At 41.9% G+C, this 23,808-nt stretch overlaps 1 protein-coding gene across 2 annotated transcripts in view; it reads left to right on the top strand.

The window, feature by feature from the left end:
- Nucleotides 1-265: 265 nt before the first annotated feature.
- The window catches only part of ddr2l (discoidin domain receptor family, member 2, like), a 29,223-nt gene continuing 5,680 nt past the window's right edge, over nt 266-23,808 (top strand). The window contains exons 1-14 of one of the 2 annotated variants that reach the window (XM_061039119.1): nt 266-637; nt 16,280-16,378; nt 16,795-16,897; nt 17,515-17,590; nt 17,836-17,988; nt 18,618-18,765; nt 19,354-19,459; nt 19,544-19,733; nt 20,007-20,250; nt 20,358-20,447; nt 20,586-20,725; nt 21,616-21,727; nt 22,376-22,492; nt 23,079-23,153. In XM_061039119.1, coding sequence (XP_060895102.1) covers nt 16,318-16,378; nt 16,795-16,897; nt 17,515-17,590; nt 17,836-17,988; nt 18,618-18,765; nt 19,354-19,459; nt 19,544-19,733; nt 20,007-20,250; nt 20,358-20,447; nt 20,586-20,725; nt 21,616-21,727; nt 22,376-22,492; nt 23,079-23,153 — 1,615 coding nt within the window. In that variant the 5' untranslated portion in view covers nt 266-637; nt 16,280-16,317. The remainder of the gene's footprint in view (nt 638-16,279; nt 16,379-16,794; nt 16,898-17,514; nt 17,591-17,835; nt 17,989-18,617; nt 18,766-19,353; nt 19,460-19,543; nt 19,734-20,006; nt 20,251-20,357; nt 20,448-20,585; nt 20,726-21,615; nt 21,728-22,375; nt 22,493-23,078; nt 23,154-23,808) is intronic. The other variant, XM_061039120.1, reaches the window with a different exon arrangement.

Here is a 23,808-nt window from a genome sequence, read left to right as displayed (position 1 = left end):
TTAAGCAACACCAATCTATCATTCTTACTTTATTTAAAAAGCAACATCCAGGAAATGTCGTGCTTTTGTACAGTCAAACGTGTCTAAGAAATAAGCAGCGAAAGCAGAAGTTAAATATAGTTTGAAGACAAACATTAAAAAGTGATGTAAAACTGAGAAAAGTCCTCTTGTGCTCTCCGTAGTTCCCTTCGTAGGAACCTTCTCCTTCAGGTTCTCAGATGTCAGACACTCAGGGGGCTCATGTTGCCTTCCTCCTCCTCCTCCTCCTCCTCCTCCTCGTATTCGGAAACGGGATGTGATGTAAATACACAGAAACTTTTTTTTTTCCTTCCCTGCTCCTCTCTGCGGAGTGTGCAGAGCTTCTCTCCACCTCAAACACACCGCTGGAGGAAAAGTCGCAGAAAGAAGACGAAAAAAGACGTCAAATGAAGTGAGTCAGGGAATGAATTCGGAGGTAAAGACACCGTCGCTTTTCTCCACCATGATCCTGTGAGCTCCTCCGTCTGTCTGCGACCGCAAACCTCCGAGCAGCCGGGACTGAACTCCGAGAAAAAACGGATCCGAGCGGTGAGGAGAGAAGAGGAGCTCACCGCTGCTGCTGCTGCTTGTTGTGGATCCGGAGGGAGCGCGCGGACAGGTAAACAGCTGACTTGTTTGTTTGCTCGATCTTCTAACGGAGAGAGAGAGAGAGAGAGAGAGAGAGAGAGAGAGGGGATGGAGGAGGCGAGCGGAGAGTTGACTCTGTAGGAAACTTTGAGTGCATGACAGCAGAGCTCAGAAGAGTCCTGCTGCACACTGAGGCCTTCACGAGCTGCAGCACAAACAACCAAGTGACTGCGCGTGAAACACCTTTATGTTTAATTATAACCTACTGACACTAATACAAGTATAAAGATAAAGACTGAAAAACATCAAATACAACGTCAGATTTCCAGAAAGTTTTCATGTGTGAAGTTAGAAAGTGTCTGCAGCTCACTTTAGGAAAAGATACTTTTTTACTTTTTTCTCAAAGCCAGAATATTCAAAATACTCACAAAACCGTAACAATTATAGAAACTAAGTGCTTGTGTTCATGCTTTAAGATAAGATAAATTAAGATCATACTTAATTGATCTCTGGTAGGAACATTCAGACTAAAATAAGAGCATGCAGCTAAAATAAGAAAAGATCTGAATAAATTTAAAAAACAAAGTATTTACAACTAGTGAGTATAAAGTAAACTATAGGCCTACACAGCCAAGTAGTTATATAAACTTTATAAGAGAGTTAGATAATAGATGTGTTTAGTAGTTGAAGTCTCTTTATTTTAATAGGCTAACATCAATTAATAACAAATGTTACCTCAAGACACTTTACAAAAAGAAGCTAGAAGACGTTACTCTGTTTTAGTACAAAGACCAACGTGGCTGTGGGTCAGTTGGAAGAGTCGCTCGTCTCTCAACTGAAAGGTCAGGGGTTTGATCCCCAGCTCCTGCACCAACATGTTGTGATGTGTCCTCGGGTAAGACACTTAACCCCAAGCTGCTCCCGCTGCTTTGTCAGCGGAGTATGAATGTGTACGAATGGATTAGTTACTTCTGATGGTCTGTTGAAGTGGCTTCGACAGTTTACAGCGTGTCCTAACAGCACGCGAGCGATTAGATATTGCGTCCCATAGAGCACACTGTCCACACTGCATCCGTTAAATGTTTACTTCCTGCTTGGTGAATCAATTTTCAATCAGAAAACTTGGTCAGATCGAACTAGAATTAACTAATTAATTATTCATTTCATGTTACTGTGAAACTTGGTAGAAAGTTTACGGTCACATAATCGTCCATCAATCAGGGTCCAGGAGGCAGACACACTCACTGAATGGACTTCAGCTTGTATATTTCTTTTCTAGTCTTCTGACTACTCAAAGCTCTTTCAGACAGCAGATCTCACCTACACATTCACATTTCCATTCTTCATGCTGTACATTCAGACCTTAAGGTTAAGATTCACCTGTCAGTTATCAGAGCCTGGGGGGGGGGGGGGCAGTGTTGCTATGGTTACACACACACTCTCATCTACTCAATATTATCCTCTGATTTAGAACAGGATCACTTTAATCAGTTTAGGACTCAGATTCTTAGATTGAAAATATGTCTATAGGCTGCAGTTTTTTAATGAGCTGTGTGTGTGTGTGTGTGTGTGTGTGTGTGTGTGTGTGTGTGTGTGTGTGTGTGTGTGTGTGTGTGTGTGTGTGTGTGTGTCTTTGACCTCTTGACCTGTGAGGTGTCTCAGGGATCATGTTTGAGTTATTTTTGTGCTCAGAGCTCAGTCTACCAGAACAAACCAAACTGAGGCTGGGACCCGTGAACACAAACGTCTCCTCTCTCTCTCCTCGTGTCTGACACGCTGTCTTCACACACACCGCCCCCAGAAATCCCACTGATGTGGTTGTTCACACGTGCACCTCACAGCAGGAGACTTTCCCTGTCAGACGCCAGGAAGGGCAGGGGGATCTCCTGACGTAAAAAGAATGACGCAGACGAAGTAACAGAGTGGAGAAGAACGAACTGGAGAACAGAAAACATAATGCGGCAGTTTCATTACGGTGCATTCATTTCTGAGTTCTGACTGCGGGTAATCAAAGCCTTTGATAAGTTCTGTCATCAGGCCCCCTGTGGGTTAACTTCACGGCTTCATGCTTGTGATGTAAAGCAGTAAAAGCTGATGCATGGTCTCTTGAACGGACCATGAGAGCAGCCTGCAGAAAGTCTCTGAGTCATTTCACAACAACAGCAGCAGCAGCTCGGAGTTTGGCTCAGAGTGTGAGAGCTGACGGCTCTGATCTCTCCCCAAACAAAGCCAGGAAGAAGGGTTTGTTTCACACGCAGCTGGAGCTAAGCTTTTTCTCTTTTTGGTTTACAGGTGTATCTGTCTATAAAAGGAAAAGTGCACCATGGTGTTTGTGGACTCCTGTAACTCAGAGGACAAACCATTGATGAGCAGTTTTACATTTCTGCTGCTCAGATTAAAGGTTAAATACAATATGTTTGTTCTAAGCCTTTTTTTATTTTTGCGCTTTTAACGCCCTCATTTGGTGACAGGACAGAGTCAGAAATTAGGGACAGAGAGAGTTGGGAATGACATGCGGGAAAGGAGCCAGAGGTCGAGGACCACAGCCCCCGTTCATGAGGCGTACTCTAACCACTGTGATACCAGCGCCCCTAAATTCAATAATTTTAAACCTCAGTATCTTTTAAACCTATTTTGTTGTCAAAATGACCAAAAAGTGAGTCACCTGGTGGCCATGAAACCGGCTGTTATGGCTGCAGTGTAATCTTTTCATGCTAAGTTAACCGTTCTTACGTCCACTAAAAGTTGTTTTTGTCCCTGACATGCTCAGGCTGTTATTCTGAGTCTCTGATCACATACAGAAAAGATCCCTACAGAGACAGAGCTTCATTTAAAGAAGATGATTTTTGACACCAGAGAAAGATGTCCCCATACTCTCTTAAAACCCAACAGACTGCATTGACAAAATTGTTTACCTTAAACCGTCTGTTTGTATGGAGTGTTTCTTCCTCTGCCTGTGGCGCTAACGTGAGCAGTACCTGAGTCTTCGATGACCGCGGCGCCAAGCTACAACTCACCGCTAAATTCTTGTTGTTTCACTCCAGCAGGGGGAAAATAATATTGGTATATCTGAGACAGAAAGCTCACAGCTGAATCATCACCTGCCTGTGTTTGTTCAGAGTGCGCGACGTTCATTCTCCCAGGATGCTACTGTGCTAACGTTAGCGTAACGTTGCCCGCTTGTTGTCAGCATTCACATAAAGTAACGAGTACCGAGTGCTTTTAAATGTCAGTAACTGTAACGGCATTATTGAATCTTAAAAGATACTAATCTGTTACTGGTTACCACACACAGTAGTGGCGTTACAGTAACACGTTAGTCTCAACACGGGTTTTTACCGATCCAAGAAAGTGTTTGTCTAAAACACTTAAACGCAAAGAAACCAATAAATCGACACAGTGAGGCCGTAAAATGGATGTTTTTGTCTTTGAGGTTTGGTGGCTTTGAAGAGAGTGACGTCTCAGCAGTTTGTGGTTATTAAAGGAGCATCGTGCTCTGAAACAAAAAGTCATATCATTTCTGTGATGTCATCAGGCAGTTTGTGATACAGCCTTAAACTGTCGGTTACAAAAACGAGCACTGTAGTGAACGTATTTATGTATTTATGTATCTGCCTAGCGACTGCAGACTGAAACAATCTGCTGTACTTTATGGTAGCTCTAAATCTTAACATGTAATAATGTGGATTAAAAAGGATCCTCTTAAAAAACTGCTGAAATTCTCTGTGAATGACATTTCATGCCGTGCTCTCGCTGCTCTCTAAGACAGCGTTGGAGAACCAAAAGTTAACGAGATGACGACAAACTGTCTTCAGGAATCTCCAAGCGAGTTGGCACTCTTGCTTTCCAATAAAAGATAATTCGTCCCATCCTGATATCTGCTATCCTGTCCCCGTTTGAAGGCATTAGACCCAGATCTCTTCTAAAACCCCTCCAGCTCAATCTGGAGCCAATAAATGGATCCGTCTGTGAGATTTCTGCCAAAGATTGAATCTGAGAGATGTTGCATGTCAGCAGCAGACACACAGGAACACGTGGAAACACGACCTCCTTCTGAAGTTTAGATAATCGTTTCCAAAGACGTCAAAGCTCAGGTCATTGAGTCACCACATATATATATACTCTACAATTCATTTAGCAGACGCTTTTATCCAAAGCGACGTACATCAGAGAGTAAGTGCGACACAAGCAAGGATCTAGAAAAAAGGGAACAATGTCAGTAAGTGACCAGAGGTGCTGACAGGAAGTGACCAGAGGCAGAGCACAACATCGACAGCTGTTCTTGAGAGCTCTAATCAGCATCAAAACCATCCTAAATATCATCATCATCATCATCATCATGAAGGTCGTAGGTGTTCATAAAGAGCTGGGTCTTTAGCTTTTTCTTAAAGGTGCAGAGGGACTCTGCAGATCACATGGAGTTTGGAAGTTCGTTCCACCACCGGGGGGCGACAGAGGAGAAGAGTCTAGTCAGAGACTCAGGACCCTGTTGTGAAGGTTGGATCAGACGCCTTTCATTGGCAGAGCGTAGAGGGCGGGAGGGAGTGTAGACCTGGATGAGAGAGTTAAAGTAAGGAGGAGACGTTTTTGTCGCTTTTTGTAAACGAGCAGCAGAGTTTTAAATTTGATACGAGCCAGTGGAGGGAGATGAACTGAGTGACATGTGCTGTTTTGGGGAGGTTGAAGACGAGTGGTGCTGCTACGCTTCAGATCATGATGTTGTACAGAGCAATTTGGTAAAGACGTATAGTCCGACTTATTCTGCTCTCATGATGCTTTGCACCACTCCACTGTTAAAAACAAACACTTACTGGAAGCAGGATAAAAGTCTTCTGGAGGAGTGTGTGCATGTTGTAGCTGTAGTTTGAGTGGAAGCTGCCGATTACAGACGAGTGTTAATGAGAGAGAGTGAGTCGTGTTTCCATCTGTGAAGCTGCAGATCATTAAACCATTAAGAAACCACACAGAGGGTCCGTGAGAGGCTCGTGAATCTGAGAGGAAGAAGCTGAACAGGGCGGCTGTTTAATCAGGAGAAACTTTAAAATACAAGTTTGATAATGTCCTGGGTTTAAAGTGTTGAAGGGATGATTCTAGAGCTAATAGTAATAGAGTATATAATGTAGACTGAAGCACAAATTCAAGGGGGCACAACGGCCTAGGCCAGGTTCACATCTCTTCAGTGTCGCCTGGAGAAAAAACGCAGCGGCCAGCGTCTTTTATCTGTCGGCGTCTTTTTTTGTGCGGCCGCTCCGAGCGCTCAAGTTGAAAATCTTTCAACTTTTCAGAAAGGCGCTGTCGACGTCACAGACACTCTTTTCCAAATGTTTGATATTCCCCGTAGTTTTGCCGCCTACGGATCGTGTCTTGTATCCACGTCCTCATCGCTCCGTGTCTGATCGGGTCAAAAAACAATCTGAAATATAGAACATGCAGTAAAAAGTAACGGAGCAGTGTTGGTCATACAGCGGCCGTTGTCAACAGACTGTTGTCATGGAGACAGGAGGGACGTGCAGTGATTTTCTTCTCACCGCACAAACGCTTCATGAAAGCGCTCCCGAGCACACAGCCAGCGCTTTTCTGCCCGGAAAAAAAACGCTAGGTGGACACGAGGCCTAAACCAGTCTGTAATGATTAGGGTTGCTAGGATACCAGATTTTTAAATGTTGTCAGAGTACTGCTAAAAATAAAACAGTGTTGATACCTGTTTTGATACATCAGCCACAAAAGTAGAAAGTGTTGGGTAATAATAAATGTAAGCTAACTCCTGCACTCTGTAAAGCGCAGAAATATGTTGCCAATGTATTTGATTACATCGATTGATTCATTATATTCAGGCTGAGTTGTGCATACGTTTGCATAAATTGGGAGGTGGGTGCGTTGTCGCTGTTGGCCGGGAGGCTTAAGGCCCGCCTCAGCTCTACCTCTGTCTGCTCATAGGTCGACAGGAAGTTCAGTAAAGTCAGCATTGCCAATATGGCGACCATGTTGTTGGGCTTCATTACGCCTCTTCAGAAACCAATGAGTGATGTCACTGAGAGTGTCTATGTTGGCAACGATTGCAAAAAAAACCCCCAAATCTTTTGTGCAGGTGGAAATCTCCGACAAATGGAGGAGTGTGCCTGGACATGTTGCTTGTTGCCATGTAACAAGCTGTATGTACCTTTCCTCTCAAACGTTGCATTCTGGAGGGATTTTCAATGGTTATACGCTGAACCTGTGAGCGTGTGTGGAAGTCTGAGGCATTGTTTAAGACAGCAGACATTTTGAAGAGATCAGAAAACCTCAGTGAGACGTTTTTGATGTTCAGAGTTTTAAACTAGTGTTGGTGTCGAGTCCTGCAGCGTCAGGTTGTGTTTGCTCAGAGATAAATGACTCTGCCATACAGTGAAACCAGAGACACACGAGCTGCTCCCTCCTCCCACTGCTGACAGAGTTATGATTCCCTGCATACCTGTGTGTGTGTGTGTGTGTGTGTGTGTGTGTGTGTGTGCGTGTGTGTGCGTGTGCGTGTGTGTGCGTGTGTGTGCGGACTGAGATCTTCGTGTCTTCAGGGCTCATATTTTGAGACCTGCAGCGCAGCTTCAAGTGACATGTTCGGCATCAGAGTAGTTACTGCAAAGATTGAAAGTCTCATTCTGAAATCCTTAAAAAATGCGACACATCAACGTTTCTAATAAAAAAATGTGGGGATTTTTATTAACTCTTTAACGGGACACGGGACTTTGAAAATGCACTGCTTGAAAAGAGGCCATTACGGTTTAAAAAAACGCTCTCTTTTCAGGTCAAGTTCTTCTAAAAGTCATCAAATTGGGCTAAAGGGATCCACATTCAGGTTTTCAGGTGTGTTTGATGGCTTTCACCATGGCAGCAGGGCTCTCTGTCAGTACAAAGCTCTACATGTTAAATCAAATGCTCCCCACATTCTTCAGATACCTGCAGCTCTTTGTGAAGCATCTGCTTCTCTGCCACAGTTCAGACCTTGTAACCCTCACCTGCTTTCAGGTGACTGACAGTTTTAGTTTTAGTGCTGCAGGAGCAAAAGATGAAAAATCCTCAGTAAACTCTGAACAAAAGAAACGGCAACCAGAGAGATTTAAACGTTATTCTGGTATTTTACAATTTGCTCCTTTTTAGGGTCCACATGACAAATGCTGTTCCGTCAGCCAGCAGGAAAGACATTTCATTTAAGAGTAAGATTTCCTTTGCATTACCGACTTCAGCGCCACCAGACTCCATTGACAAAAACAGGAATTTGACCTTGTAAAACACAGTAGTTCCTTGATCAGTTAGTATTTTGGTGTCATTGGATTGTGTTAGATGCAGGATTATTGTAATATTTTTTTTTGCAATAAAACTACCAAGCGGGCAACCTCCAGAGTTTAAAAATTAAGCCGTGCAAAATCATGCAGTTCATCGAGTGTCCACTTGAGACCGGCTCCAGGAGCCCCGGAAGTCACGTACACACCCCATTCAAAAATTCAAATTTCTACAGTAGAAGTTAACATGTGTACAGCCTGGTACAAAAAACTTTATTTGTCTGATTAGTTATTGTCCTCATGGGCACACTGTACGAGGGGCTGAATTCCTTTATAACGCACCCGTTTTGATTTTATAAACGATAACAGTTATTCACAATAAGGCGTGTATAGATGACCTGATTGCCACGATGTAGCGGTTTGGAGATGTTAAACAGAAGCACAAAACTCCTGAAAAATGTCCTGAATTCCCTGCCAACCCCCAAGTAAAACTTCCTTGTAAAGTCGAGGTGAGACGATGTGTAAAAGCAGCAGATTGTATTCAGGAGAAGTCTCCTCAGGAGTGGGAGCAGGGGCGATGGCGCTTATATCATGCAACTGCTGCGAAACTGGAAAAGCAACACATAACTGGAACAGTGGTGAGGCTGCTTCGTACTCCCTTTATGTTCTTTTCCACTCTGTCTTTGACACTGAGGACACATCCAATTACACATGGTATTCATTGATGTGCCAACTAATGAGTGTGTGCACATCCAAGCAAATGCATACAGGTGCAGTCTGCACGCTGTTCAGCTCCCAATGAGCAAATTTATGTTAAACAGGGCAACGTTTCTATCCAAATGATCTGCCTCGGGAAAACAGTCTTTCATAAAGTGTGGAAATAAGCAAACAGTCATTATCACCTGGTATACAGCAAAACAGCCATCATATCATCATCGGACTCTGTTGCTTTGTCTCCAGATGTGTTACACTGTGACTTCAGCAGCATCCTTTTAATGTCATGTCTTGCCCTCTGAGACCCCCTCCCCCCTTCTGACAGGGGAACTCTTTCACTGTGAGGGACATGTGTGAAAGAGCAGCTCAGCAAAATGTACGGCTGCCTTGAAATTATCCAGAATTTGTGTTTCAGTTCAAACGAAACGAGTCATCGTTTTAGAAAGAAAGCTGCTCTTGTGGTTAGAATAACAAACCAGTGTAAATAAATCATCTCAAACTGGACTTCCAGGTTTTTTATCATCGTCCCACCTGTAGCAACAAACACACACACACAAGTGAAGATTGTGTGCGTCTTCAACTTAGATCTGTTTTTTAGGACTTAAAATGTTCTGCCTCCTTTCTGTGGCTGCTGCTCTGCTGTCTGATTATGCAACATTATAAAGAATGAACACACACACACACACACACACACACACACACACACACACACACACGCGCTCAGCTCTTCCAGATGCCTGCGATTACACACTGTTATACTCTGAAGACTCCCAGCTGCTTAGAGACAGGGAACTATAAAAGAAATAAAAACCAACACATGGCAGCACGAGGAGCCGTAATCAGAAGACTGTTAAAAGTTAACAAGAGAAACCTGAAGACTTCAGATCCACTGCAGGTCATCTGCAGAGTGAGAAGGGAAGCCTGATTGTTCAGTGACGACCATCAATGCACCATAAAAGCTTCATTTAGCTGTCGTCAGGAACAACACCAGGAGCAGAAGGATGTTCATGGTGTGTTATCTGTGTTACTAAAGACTTAAAACATTTTTTAGCAGAAAACATCCTTGACTATGCGCTACGTGTGTTACTGGAGTAAACCTCTAGAGGCCGTTAACAACTACCTGATATGAGGGATGTAAACAAAGGACATGGCGGTCTCTATGGTGTTAAGTCTATATTAGAACTGAAATTATATTTACATCGATAGTCAACAGTGACATCAGATCAGCTCAGGCGACTGATGACCGGTAAACAGAACACAATGTCTGCCCTGTCTGTCAGTAACATTTCCTATACGTGCCTGTCCGTAACGGCCCCGGTGTTCTGGTTATATGAGTGACCTTGTTAACTGGTGACTTTGACCCAAATGCGGCTATCGTAGCTGCTGAAAATGGATAGGCTCCTCGCAATTGACTCTTTGTTTAGTTTTACAATATAAAGTCAAAATGTACTCATCAGATATATTTAATGAAAAACTAAACAAACAACAATGCTGACACCGGTGCGTTTGGCTTATGTTGCAGGTAAGTTTTGCAGGTATCCATGACGACATCATTTCCCAGCGATTGTTAACAGGCATGTTTGTAGCTGTGTCGTGACACTTAGTCGTGGACTTAGCTTATCAGTTTGTGTCCAAAACATTCTGCCATTGTTGTCCCTGCTACTGTGTTGACAGTCACATCTCCTCTGCCTCTACATAGATGTCAGTGACTACTGCGTCTTGTGTCCAAGTGGAGGCAAGCTTTGAGTTAGTGCTCAGCCGACGCACCAAACAGATGCACGGGATGCATTGCAGACATCATGCGTACATGTACATGCAGTTGAAAGCAAGTATATCTTAGAGGTGCAAACAGTTCACTTCATTGTCTTTTCTGTTTCGTTCTTTTCCACTCGTTTGCTGATAATTTGAATACTTGTCCAATAACATATTGCATTGATTCAAAGGCATCCACCATCTTGGATTTCAAATCCGACAGATAAAAGTTAATGTTGTAATGGACATGTGAGGATGAGCAACTCAGGAAGATGTCGGACAACAGCTCAATGAAACCTTTGCAAAGACACAAGCTTGTATAGTTCAGGTTAGACACTGTTGGCTCATCCCACTTTTATGTGGAAGGGATCTTAAAACCAAGCTGCATTTTCTTTTTTACATTGAGCGTAGGCCGACATGGAAGGCCCTTCTATGTACAATTTATGAATGACCTTGCTTGATTTTGCTTCATTTCCTGAGAATTAGGCCTGAAATTGTACCTTAAAAAACCTTAAGGTGTACAATGAAATCTAAAAGGACGATGGTTACACAACACCATTTTTTATGTTTAAGAGAAATGCACCAGAGGGTCTTTTATTTATACCCTATGTTGTTCTATTGTCTGCTCTGCTGTTCTGTTTTGTTCTCGTTGAACTCTGTCTTATTCACCTCTCAACCAGAGAGGGAGAGAGAGGCAGATTCCTGTGTGTTGCAGTAAGAGGAAGAGAGAGAGAGACTTGGAGAGAGGCATGTGGATTCCTGTGTGTTTGTGTGAGCGAGAGACATAGAAACAGACAGGGGATGAAGGGGAGAGAGAGAGAGAGAGAGAGAGAGCGAGCTCCGGGTTGCGTTGAATGTCAGGAATGTTGAGGCTTTTGGCTCTGGTTTGTTCTGACGGAGGGAGGAGGAGATAAAGAAGGAGAGAGGAGGGACAGAGTGAATGAAGTATAGAGGCAGGAGATAAGGAGGGAGGAAGGGAGAAGGAGATGAAGGAGACGACAAAGGAAGCAAAGCAGAAAAAATATGGCAAAGTGAAATTAAGGAGTTCCTTTTATAATCCATGCTGCAACGAGCTATTAATGTCACTGTCAATATTTTATCTTTTATATATATTTTTTTAATAGGTTTGTTTGGGTTTAAGGAAAAAAGTGGATTCATGAGTCTCAACAAAAGGTTTCTTGTAATGGGCTTAAGTGTCACTGTTTTACAATTATAATATTAAGATTAAAACTCGGTATAAAATGCTTCAATGTCACACAGGATGCATTCAGGGACATAATGTGCCGTAGGGCAAAGGGGTAGCAGCAGCCGTCCAAGAACAACTCAGAATCAGAATCAGAACCGTCTTTATTGGCCATGTTTATGTGCAGACACAAAGAGTCTGAGTCTTTATTTACCGTCTTGTTTATGTGCAGATACAAAGAGTCTGAGTCTTTATTTACCGTCTTGTTTATGTGCAGACACAAAGAGTGTGAGTCTTTATTTACCGTCTTGTTTATGTGTAGACACAAAGAGTCTGAGTCTTTATTTACCGTCTTGTTTATGTGCAGATACAAAGAGTCTGAGTCTTTATTTACCGTCTTGTTTATGTGCAGATACAAAGAGTCTGAGTCTTTATTTACCGTCTTGTTTATGTGCAGATACAAAGAGTCTGAGTCTTTATTTACCGTCTTGTTTATGTGCAGATACAAAGAGTCTGAGTCTTTATTTACCGTCTTGTTTATGTGTAGACACAAAGAGTCTGAGTCTTTATTTACCGTCTTGTTTATGTGCAGATACAAAGAGTCTGAGTCTTTATTTACCGTCTTGTTTATGTGTAGACACAAAGAGTCTGAGTCTTTATTTACCGTCTTGTTTATGTGCAGATACAAAGAGTCTGAGTCTTTATTTACCGTTTTGTTTATGTGCAGATACAGAGTCTGAGTCTTTATTTACCGTCTTGTTTATGTGCAGATACAAAGAGTCTGAGTCTTTATTTACCGTCTTGTTTATGTGTAGACACAAAGAGTCTGAGTCTTTATTTACCGTCTTGTTTATGTGCAGATACAAAGAGTCTGAGTCTTTATTTACCGTCTTGTTTATGTGCAGATACAAAGAGTCTGAGTCTTTATTTACCGTCTTGTTTATGTGCAGATACAAAGATTGTGAGTCTTTATTTACCGTCTTGTTTATGTGCAGATACAGAGTCTGAGTCTTTATTTACCGTTTTGTTTATGTGCAGATACAAAGAGTCTGAGTCTTTATTTACCGTCTTGTTTATGTGTAGACACAAAGAGTCTGAGTCTTTATTTACCGTCTTGTTTATGTGCAGATACAAAGAGTCTGAGTCTTTATTTACCGTCTTGTTTATGTGTAGACACAAAGAGTCTGAGTCTTTATTTACCGTCTTGTTTATGTGCAGATACAAAGAGTCTGAGTCTTTATTTACCGTTTTGTTTATGTGCAGATACAAAGAGTCTGAGTCTTTATTTACCGTCTTGTTTATGTGCAGATACAGAGTCTGAGTCTTTATTTACCGTTTTGTTTATGTGCAGATACAAAGAGTCTGAGTCTTTATTTACCGTCTTGTTTATGTGCAGATACAGAGTCTGAGTCTTTATTTACCGTTTTGTTTATGTGCAGATACAAAGAGTCTGAGTCTTTATTTACCGTCTTGTTTATGTGCAGATACAAAGAGTGTGAGTCTTTATTTCACTCCAAGCACACAAATTACTATACTCTTAAAACAAGGACAGCAAGTAAGAAAGATAAAACATTTCAGCTCGGGCTGTCAGCGTTAACATTAATCACAATGCGATTTAGGTCCGATATTAGCACTTTGGATTTTTTTGTCCTTGGGTTGTTGCTCATCAAACAGCAGCTTCATGCAGAACATTTCGGCAAATGGAACTAAAACCTAAAAGAAACAAAATGTGTTTAGTCACATTAGTGTGAGTATGCTGTATCATTATTGTTATAGTTTTCGTCTGTATTTAAAGACCTTGTAGAGCTAGGATTTAGGACAGTGAAAAGTGGGGGATGACTTGTGGAAAATGTCAACGTCCGGACTATCTTGTTCATTTCAGCATCTTCTGCACAACTGACCACTGCTCTATTGTCTTTTTAGTCGTGCATATATTAGTCTGTTTATTTATACTTTGTACACAGAGAGCACAGTTTATGTTCCTATGTTAAAGCAAAGCTGGTTCTGATTCTGATTCAGTTAAAAAAAAGAAGAGATAGCTGTTGTCACATTTTTACAAGACACTTTGATGGAGCTTCAGTATTTGGTATTCTTGCATAAGGCTTTGAAATACCTCGTAGCGTTGTCATCTGGAAAAAGTATCTCATAATTACCTGCTCATATCAGACATCAGCTCAAATGGGTTTTAAAAGGACATTGCATGTTTGGGGGCTTGCAGAATAAAGTTTCAGATTTGATTGATTCTGACATTTGCATTCTCAAGGGATGAGTACTTTACTTACTAAACTTTGGTCAGCATGGTTTAATACCCAAGAAGTAACTTTACAGCCCTAACTTTCCCGTCCAGTTTAAATCTGAATTACTGTTTAAAAGAATCCTGAATCACTCTGACAGGAAACAGTTTGTAATGAAGTTGTTTTTGTTACAGAAACATTTTGTTGATATTGATCTTCAGGATGTCTTGTTCTTAGACTGCAAAGGATAAAATGTCAGACTGGATTAAAAGACTTCAGCTGTCTTTTCTTTTCTCTATCCACACGTCTCTTTCTTCCTCGCTCTCCTTCTCCTCCTCCTGATGGCTTTTACTGTTTCTGTGCTGTTCTTTTCCCCCCTCTCTGGTCATGTGATTTTTCTGTAGAGATGAGCAACAGTGCAGGAATCTGAGCCGCAGCCAACCCATTACATAAAACCCTCTCTCCCTCCCAATCGCTGCCAGAAAATAAAAAGTGAACCACTTGGTTCTCAGATGAAGTGAATGAACTCACTTCCTGAAGCTAGAGCGGAGATACATCAGAAAACGGAAAGAAAACAGACAGATTGTTTGAAGAACTAACTGTCTTATTCAAGAACTGGCAGGTTTTTCACTCAGTTTTGTACTCGGGTTTCTCCGAGCTGTGAGAACCACTGAGGAACGCTTTGTAATTTACAAAACGTTTACTGTCTGTGAACCAAGCTTCTCCCCGTAGCTAGTTTTTGTTTTTCTGGAAACAGTGTAGAGACGTCTTGTTGAGGTTAATTTAGTGTTTTTGAAAGTCTTTAAAAAAGATTAGTCTGACACTGTCTTACATCTTGACACATTAATCAGATATTGTAAGATTCTGCAAAGACTTGATATCTTGTCTTGGTATCTGGGTAACTGTTACTAGATAAGTACATTTTTGTTGAGATGATTTCCCACCCTATGCTCCTGCAGAAGATTTTTCAGAGGAAATAAATTAGAGCAGATATCGAAGGGGCTTTTGATCCGGATACAAACAATAATAATAATTTAAACTTTATTGATCCCGCTTGGGGAAATACACACATGCACAAACAGGATCCAGAGTGAGGGGGCTGCACACAGAGAGCGCTCCTTGGCTGGTGGGGGGGGCGGGGGGGCGGGGGGGGGGGGGGGGGGTTTGGTGCCTTGCTCAAGGGCACCTCGGTAGCGCTCAGGAAGTAGACTGGCACCTCTCCAGCTGCCAGACAAATTTCCAAATTTGGTCCGTACCGGGACTTGAACCGGCGACCCTTCCGGGTTCCCAACCCAAGTCCCTACAGACTGAGCTACTGCCGCCCAAATGTAAACATCCATGTAAATTTGCTCTCGTCTGCACTTCTGTGTCTCTTCTTGTGCGCTGATGTACTAAGATGAGAGGTCAGAGGGTTCTGCAGTCAACACAAAAATCTCCCTGGGCTGCAAAAAAAACACACACAAGGCCGACTAGCACTCTGAGAAGTGGGCCATAGGGTTTTAAGCCTCACTTTGCCGCAGTGCTATGTACAGGTGTGCACTTGGAAGCTGTGACATGCTTGATGTAGTCAGAGGCGACGCTTTTCTACAGCAAAACACTGCTTTTGAGTTTTTTTTAACTGTGTGTAAAATGTCTCTGCTTTTCTCTTCCGTCCATTGTTCCCCTCTCAAACTTTCCTTGCTCGCCTTCCTCTGCTACCAAGTCTTAGTCCCGCTCACCCTTCCCCCTTCCCCCTTCCTATCTTTGTTTTTCCTCTGTTTCTACCTTTTTTCTCTCTTTATCCGTCCTTACCCTGCCTCACCCTTCTATCTCTCTCTAGTCTGTGTTCAGGTCTTCTTCTCTTTGTTTGTCTCCCTCTGGATTTTTCCACCCTTCTGTCCTTCTCTCTGCCTCTCTCTCTCTCTGTCCCTCTCTCTCTTTCGTCCAGCTGTTTCCTCCTCTTAGTCGATGTTTGTCGTTTGGAAACAGAAGTATATATCTAAAATACGTTTCTAGTGTGTTGTGTGTGTGTGTGTTACTGTGTTGCGTAACCTCTCTGAGTAGGCCACTGTTTGTTTCCAGGATTTATAAACTGCTCTGCTCCACCAGCACTAACATTGGGAAATCACACACTCACATAAACACACACATACACACTTACGGTCAGTCTTCTGCTAAAATAGGGCTAGGATGTGCTCAGGCTGATTATTGTTCGTCTGTCCTTCTGTAGTTGTGATCAACAGTAAAACATGAAGTCTTGGATTTGTGCACAAACAGAGTTTCCTCTCTGGTCGCAAAAGTTGTGCTGTTTATTCGAGTTAAAGAAACTTTGATTTAATCTCTGTTGTTTTATTTTAACATCCTTGCCTGAGAGTTATGAGGTTGTTGTGAGCTCAAAGTTGTTTACAACATAACTACCAGATCTAAGCGAAGTTACAGCAACTATAAAAAAGTTAACTTACCCCTAATTTCTAATTTACCTGTATAATTTACCCATACATATATATATATTTTATTTTTATTTTACAACTCTCTCTCTCTCTTCTTTCTTTCAGAGATGTAGCATGTGTTTTGGTGAGATTGTTGGACCATCATGCACCTCTTCCTGCTGCTGATCCTTCAAGCCACAGCAGCTTTTGGACAGATCGACCCTGGTATGAACAGACACGTATAAACCCTCAGACACTCACATGATTGTCACCGACATTGACACAAAAAACAAGTCATTCGAACTCTATTATTGTCCTCATTGTCATTGTGGCTCAAAGGTCCCCACAAAGTCAGGAGTACAAGAATACACACACACACACAATTAAGATATTTTTCTGGTTGTGTTTAACTGATATTTCAACTCAATTACTATTATCCATTTGTACTTAAAAGTAATACTAAGTCTGAACTTTAAAAACATTGACGGCCCTCATTTCTTCCAAAAAAAAACAATGGCCCCCGCAAAGTCATAAATACAAGAATACATGCACACACATCAAAATACAGAAAAAAGTGTTTTTGTGTGCTTTTATCGGTTTTTGAAGGTTAATGACCTCGTTTTATATTTATGTGTTCTCAGTACACTGTCGCTATGCCTTGGGCATGGAGGATGGTCGCATTAAAGATGATGACATCACAGCTTCCAGCCAATGGTACGAGACCACAGGACCACAGTACGCCAGGTCAGTGTGACTAAAATAGTGACATGGTTTATAATTAAACTGGTGATTTTGTGTTCAATATGTATACTACTGTTATACTTGAAATCTTTCTAATTACAGTAATGGGAACATATAATGTACACAGTTACACATGTGGGATCTTTCAGCACATGTACAATCAATTTTATGACACAATATGATCTGATGAGTGTCTAATTAAACTTAACCAAATAAAAACAACAGGTTTGAATACAAATAATTGATCATCCAAATAGTATGCTAAAATAAACTTTACATGACAAACTTGATAAAACAATGCAGAAAATTATTATTATTTTTTTATTATTATTAACCTTTATTTAACCAGATAAGAACCCATTGAGATCAGGATCAGCAGCACATGTCAAAAGAACAGTTACAATCAAAAAGCATAGTGCTGCTTCATGTGCCTCCCAAATATGGCTTCTGTTTTTACGAGTCTCTGTAACTCCAGTGAAAGGAACAGGAAATGAACTGTGGTTAATAGCTCGGAGGGCTAAACTTTTAACAGTATGAAATGTCCCATGATCTGCAGACACAGTTTTATTGAAATGATGTTTGGGCGCAGATATTCTATGTTAACTCTTGTGCATTTGCAGGTTGAATCGTGAGGAGGGAGAAGGTGCCTGGTGTCCTGAGGGACAGCTGGAGCCTTCAGACAGTCAGTACCTGCAGGTTTGTGTCCAATCGTCAGATAATATTTAAGTGTCTTTATGGTCGTGTACCAGTACGGGTTTAGATATCTAGTGGTGCCAATTAAAAAGCTGATGAGAGGCAAACAATCTCAAAATCTCAGCTCATAGTCAACTGTGCTAAACAGTGTGAACATAAAGTCTTAGTGTGTTTTATGTACCCAACAGACAGCCTTTGGGTTTTCGGTGTGTCCCGTGATTTAACAAAAACCTGTCGATGTGTTTAAGGTGGACCTGGGCAGGCTGACTTTCCTTACCGTGGTCGGGACTCAGGGACGATACGCCAGGAACTCTGGGAACGAGTTCGCCCGAGCTTACCGCCTCAACTACAGCAGGGACGGCCTGCTGTGGAAGTCTTGGAAAAACCGGCTAGGAAACACGGTGAGTGACCATACACAGCATTTTGAACAAGGGTCAAATCCTGCGGGGGATGGGAGATTGATTGGAAAATGTAACAGGAAGAAAAAGACCTTTAAGAAGAGAAGAAAATCTGCTGCGGAAACATGTAACTAAGTGATAGAACAGAGTGATGGAGTGAAGAATGGGAGCTGCTTCTGGTCATTCACACTCGTATCAGAGGAAATGACATTTACGCACCAGCTTCCTGCTGACCTTCGAGGGACCTGGCAGCTAAAGCAACACCATCTGGGCAGTTTAAACACCCTACATTAATGCATTTATCAGAAAACTTAAATCGCATTGCAAACACTTTCATACTTGAACCATGTTTTGATACTGGCAGTTTATGAAAAAACCGAATGCAGCACTGTTAAAACTTGAAGCCGTGAACTTTCTGCAATCTGAGTTTTCGCTATTTGTGAATGATGTGTTAATGTACCCGGCTGATTTCCTTTTTTTTTAACCTTGGTAAAAACTGTTCCATATCCAAAAACATTAAGCAGTGTACTTTTAAGAATCAAGTACTGCAACTGCAGAAAAATTAGAAACATATGGCTTTCTTCAGGATGATTGATGTAATTGTTGTTTTGTGTTTTATTGTTTGTTTCCAGGTGATGCAGGCCAACAAAAATGCCTACGCCTCCGTCATCAACGACCTTCACCCTCCAGTCATCACTCGTTATGTGCGGCTGATCCCGGTCACCACGTTGTCGACAACTGTGTGCATGCGAGTGGAGCTGTACGGCTGTCCGTGGGAGGGTACGACACACAAACACACACACACACACTCAAACTTGACGAGCGTTGCTGACATTAGAATTGTTGATTCAGTGGAGGCAGACTTTGAAGTTCTCTTCTCCAAAATATTTACTCCTCGTAAAGACAAGTAAACTCCACGGAAACCTCCTCCGTCAAAGACATCAACATCTGACCAAATGGGGATCGTAATTTCTTGCCTGTTAAAAACTTCATGATCTGCAGGTCTTTTTTAAATGTTTGGTAACCATGGTAATTAGGCTTAGGCCCTGATTTATCAAATATATTGAGTTCCAAATAAAATGGTCACATCCTATCAATACATTTCCTAGATTCCAGATATCTTCAATAAACTCTCCAAAATGAAGGACAACACGGGTCATTCCTAACTTTCAGTTTACCATCAGGTCATTAATCTGGTCGGAGGGATCCATTTCTATTTTTTTAATATGCTGCTTTAAAAACTGCTGCAACTGAACATAATATTTTTTTGACATTGACTATTTTCTTCAGTCACTTAACGGTGAAATCTATTAGAGCACAACTTATTCCCTCTCGTACCTGCCCCCCCCTCCCCCTCCCCCTCTGTAGATGGTCTTGTCTCATACAGCGCTCCAGAGGGTCAGCTCATGATGCCGCCCGGTTACCCCATCGCCAGCCTCAACGACTCCACGTATGACGGAGATCATGACAAGAGGTGAGTGACACACAGTAATTGCATCACTCATCAGTGTTTCCTGTTTCCCTGCTGGTTCTGACGGTCAGCCGTCTCGTCCAATAGGAGGCTGTTTGGCGGGATGGGTCAGCTGACGGACGGAGTGATCGGTATGGACGACTTCCTTCTGACTCGTCAGTACCATGTGTGGCCAGGCTACGACTACCTTGGCTGGAGGAATGACTCGCTGGGAACTCAGGGATTTGTGGAGATGGAGTTTGTGTTCGACAGGCAGAGGAACTTCACCTCCATGAAGGTTTTACATTCTGCTTATTTTACCTCATCATAGATCTCATCAGCTGATTTATAGACACTTACTAACAGGATTGAGCAGAACTTCTGATGAGCTTGTCCAGTAATGCAAAGTATACATTCACTTTGCATTGGGCACAGCAAACCAGAGTTCTTTGATAGTTTTGAAATGTGGAGAAATCATCTGCAGGAATAATGTTGTTTCTTGGCGAGGCAAACAGAACGGAGCGATTCTTTTGATCTAACGTACATTATCTCTCTTCTGCCCGCCGATCAGGTTCACAGTAACAACATGTTCTCCCGCGGTGTGAAGATCTTTGCCTCTGTTTCCTGTTGGTTTAAGCCTCGCTTTGCTGGCTGGGAGGCGGAGGCAGTGGCGTTCAAGACGGTCTTGGACGACAGAAACCCGAGTGCCCGCTACGTCACTGTCCCTCTGAACCGCCGCACGGCCAAATCCCTCCGCTGCCGCTTTAACTTCGCCGACGTCTGGATGATGTTCAGTGAAATCTCCTTTCAGTCTGGTAACAACACAAAAACACACTCACACAAACACACGCATACAGACAAACACAGACTTGCTTCTTTAAAAAAACTAAAACAAAATAACTTGCCTTTATTTGTCCCTCAGAGGACACCGTCCTCTCCACACAGATGACCATGGCGGTGACCTCCTCTCCAGCCAATAAGGATAGCACCATGCCAACGACGCTACAGACAGGTGTGACCACTACACTTAAACATTTAATAATCTTTAAAACTGAAACACTTTCTGTGTATTAATTATACAACAAGAAACTGTCAACACATTTTAACTGTGACATCAGAATCAAGACACTTTCCTCTTTCTCGTCTGCAGCTAATCCATCCGCCAGTGACCCTCCAGATGACGGGAAAACGCCCATTCTGATTGGCTGCTTGGTGACCATCATCCTACTGCTGGTCATCATCATCTTCCTCATCCTGTGGTGCCAGTATGTCTGTAAGGTGCTGGAGAAGGTGAGCAAATAAACAGCGGACGGACAGTTTAGGGACTTATTTAAGGAAAACAGGAAGTTGGCTTGAATCAGTTCATGCAACGTTTTTGATTTATGCATTTCTGTTTATTTAAGTTTCTTATTAGGTTTAAACAATTTCCTTCCCTAAAGAGTGTTCTTATTGATATCTAAATAAGATAAAAAAAGTTAATTTACTTTTTTCCAGTAGATGCTGGTGGCTTTGAGACCCTGCTGAAACCGCTTTCTCTGGTCTAAAAGAAACATTTTAATCTTAAACAAAAAGCCATATCTCTGTAGGGCTCCTTTCTGTTATGTTGTCAGACACTTCAAATAACAATCTAAACCTGTCGGAGCCAAAAACAACACCGTTCAGGGGACGTACTTTGATTTTGCAGATTTCGCCTAATGATTTCATTGCCGCCTGTTTGCAACTTTTGCTATCTACTGGGGCAATTTGAAAACTTCTTTGTAGCTGTGAGCCATATTATCTCAATTATAGTTAAAGCACAAAGGACTAAAGTCTGAAAGTGACACTCAGCAGAATGTGCAGTACCAGTTTTAAACACTAGGTGTCAGAGTTACATTTCCCTCCTTTAATACAAAAACAGAAAATAAAATGTTGTACAAATAATGACTGGAGAGATAACTCTTTTCACTTTTGAATTTGAAATAAGTTTTTCCCATCCTCCTCCAAACCAAATATTGTACCTCCTTTAATCTGGTGTTGTCATGGAGCCAGGTCTTTACTACAACAATACAAAAAGCTTCACTATGAGCATCAAGTTTATTCACTGACGTCTCAGAGACTGATATAAATAATAGAAGAACACTCAGATTATTGGTCCGTATTTTCCCTTAAAGAATACAACTGTTTCCTCCCTCCTCCTTCAGGCTCCACGTCGGATCCTTGACGAGGAGGTGACAGTTCGGCTGTCGTCCTGCAGCGACACCATCATCCTCCAGACCCCCCCTGTGCCCCCCCGCTCTGGTCATGCCTCCACAGGTAGACAATAAAATATATTCTGTCTATCACTATACCTCAAATTCAGTATGAGGCTGGAGAGTCTATGGGTTTGAACATCGGAAAGCAAAGAGAACAGAAGATTTTAAGACTTTAACGCCTCCTCAGTTTTCACCGGAACCTTTTTTGTTTAAGCTTTTTGTAACCACAGTCCCATCAAGAATATCTTGAATAACAAAGGAGTTGTTGATGTACCACTGCCTTGATTGGGTTGTATTTGTGTTATTGTTTACTCCTGTTTACTGCAGGCTGAAATCACTGTTTTGTAAATGGTATCTGTTAGCTTTGAAGAAAGTTATTTACTGAGCATCTTCCTCTGGTTAAAAAAAGCCTCTTCCTCTTTGAAAAGGTCTCTGTGGGATTCTTTCAGACACTTATTATGACGTGAGCCTGTCAGTGACCAAAACAAGCACTTTATTCAAACATGTTTCATTTAGGTTCATTGCCCTGACCAATCATGGCCCTGTTTATACCTTGCATTGCATCCTTTTGTTTCTGAGGAATCAGAAGCAACGTAGTATGAAAAGTCCCTTAAATACATAATAAGAATATGTTTTTATATATACAGTCATTGGAATATGGATCCAGCTGGTTTTTTGTTGGTTCCCTCATGTGCTTTGCTCTCCTCAGGCCCCGCCAACACTGACCCTCACTATGAGAGAGTGTTCCTGTTGGACCCACAGTACCAGAACCCGGCCGCGCTGAGAAACAAGCTGCCGGAGCTGTCGCAGAGTGCAGAGGCCTCAGGTAAACCTACTGGGAGTCCTTTTTTCACATCTAGTACTGACAGGAGTAACAGATTATTACAGTAACAATTATTAGTTTTCCCTTTAAATCTCACCGTTTCTGTCGCTGTTTTTTTGCTAAATGTTCAGGTTTTATGAAGCATCTGAGAGGTTTGGTGACAGCTCACCTTCATTAATCTAAAGAATCTAAAGAAAGAGTCTGAGTGGAAGTAAATCTGAAACAGTGATGCCCGAGAGTGCTGCAGATATTGCTCCATAGCAAGTTCGAACATGAGCTGACAGAGTCGAGGCCTTTATTTAAATACATAAAACTGCTGCAGTCTGCCCCCTGCTGGCAGAACACTAACTCCTTTCTCTTCCATTTTTTTCTGAACAGCTTTTGAATGCTTATCTGCTTTTAACTCTCTGACTGTCCTCACGAAAACATTGCACAAACTCCATATCTTTCTTTTTTCTCTTTATTTGTATAATATTTTCTTGACTATGCTGTAAAAAGTGACGTGCATGCTCATTCATTCTGCAGTTTTTCTCTCTTTTACCTCCCAGCCCTGTCTGTCTCTGTCCATGTTTCCTCCTCCTTCCTCCAGCTCTCCTCCTCGGTAATCCTCTCTATGACCTCATCCTGCTGACTTCCTGTTACATGACGTCAGGCTGGCTGCGTGGTAAGAGCTGAAAGGTGTGACTTCAGACATTTAAACATCTACCAGCTTTAGTAGATTATAAAAGAACTGTATTTTTGTTCCTTCTGTCAACAATTATCTGCATTTTTCCTGCTGCAAAATCATTCTCAGATTTAGAAAGTGACTTCATTTAAGGATTGCGTAAACCTTAATAAGGTCCAAAATTATATATCTTGATGGGATGAAGGAAAAAAAATGAAACTATAAAAATAAGAAGTTGATGAAAATGTAATTTGTTCCTAAATTGTAACTGTAGACATACAGGCATTCATTTACCTGAATAATTCAGGTAAAAAAGTAATTCTTCTACTGTGTTAAAGAAGCAAAATGTAACTCTGACGCCTAGCGTTTATAATTGGTACTGCAGTCTAAATTCAAAGCATTGTAGAGAGCTGCCTCCCCCCGTCCCGTCCTCTCTAGAGTCGATGCTCACGCAGGTCACCATGTGGTGGACACTGAAGCTTCAGTGTTTATCCAGCTCTGCATCGGTCTGTAAACCTTTCTGTGTTCTAACCTCTCTCCATTTTTCAAAAGCATCTCCAATATTGATCCTAGTTTGAGCACGTTTCTGCTCGTGGAGCTTATTAGAAACATGCAGAGGCTTTTTAGTTTGGGTACAATCACTTCTATCTGAACC

Source organism: Labrus mixtus, chromosome 5 (genome assembly GCF_963584025.1).
Source record: "Labrus mixtus chromosome 5, fLabMix1.1, whole genome shotgun sequence".
Lineage (NCBI taxonomy): Eukaryota > Metazoa > Chordata > Actinopteri > Labriformes > Labridae > Labrus > Labrus mixtus.
The sequence above is the reverse complement of the archived record's forward strand: the minus strand, read 5'-3'. Positions and strand labels throughout refer to the sequence as shown.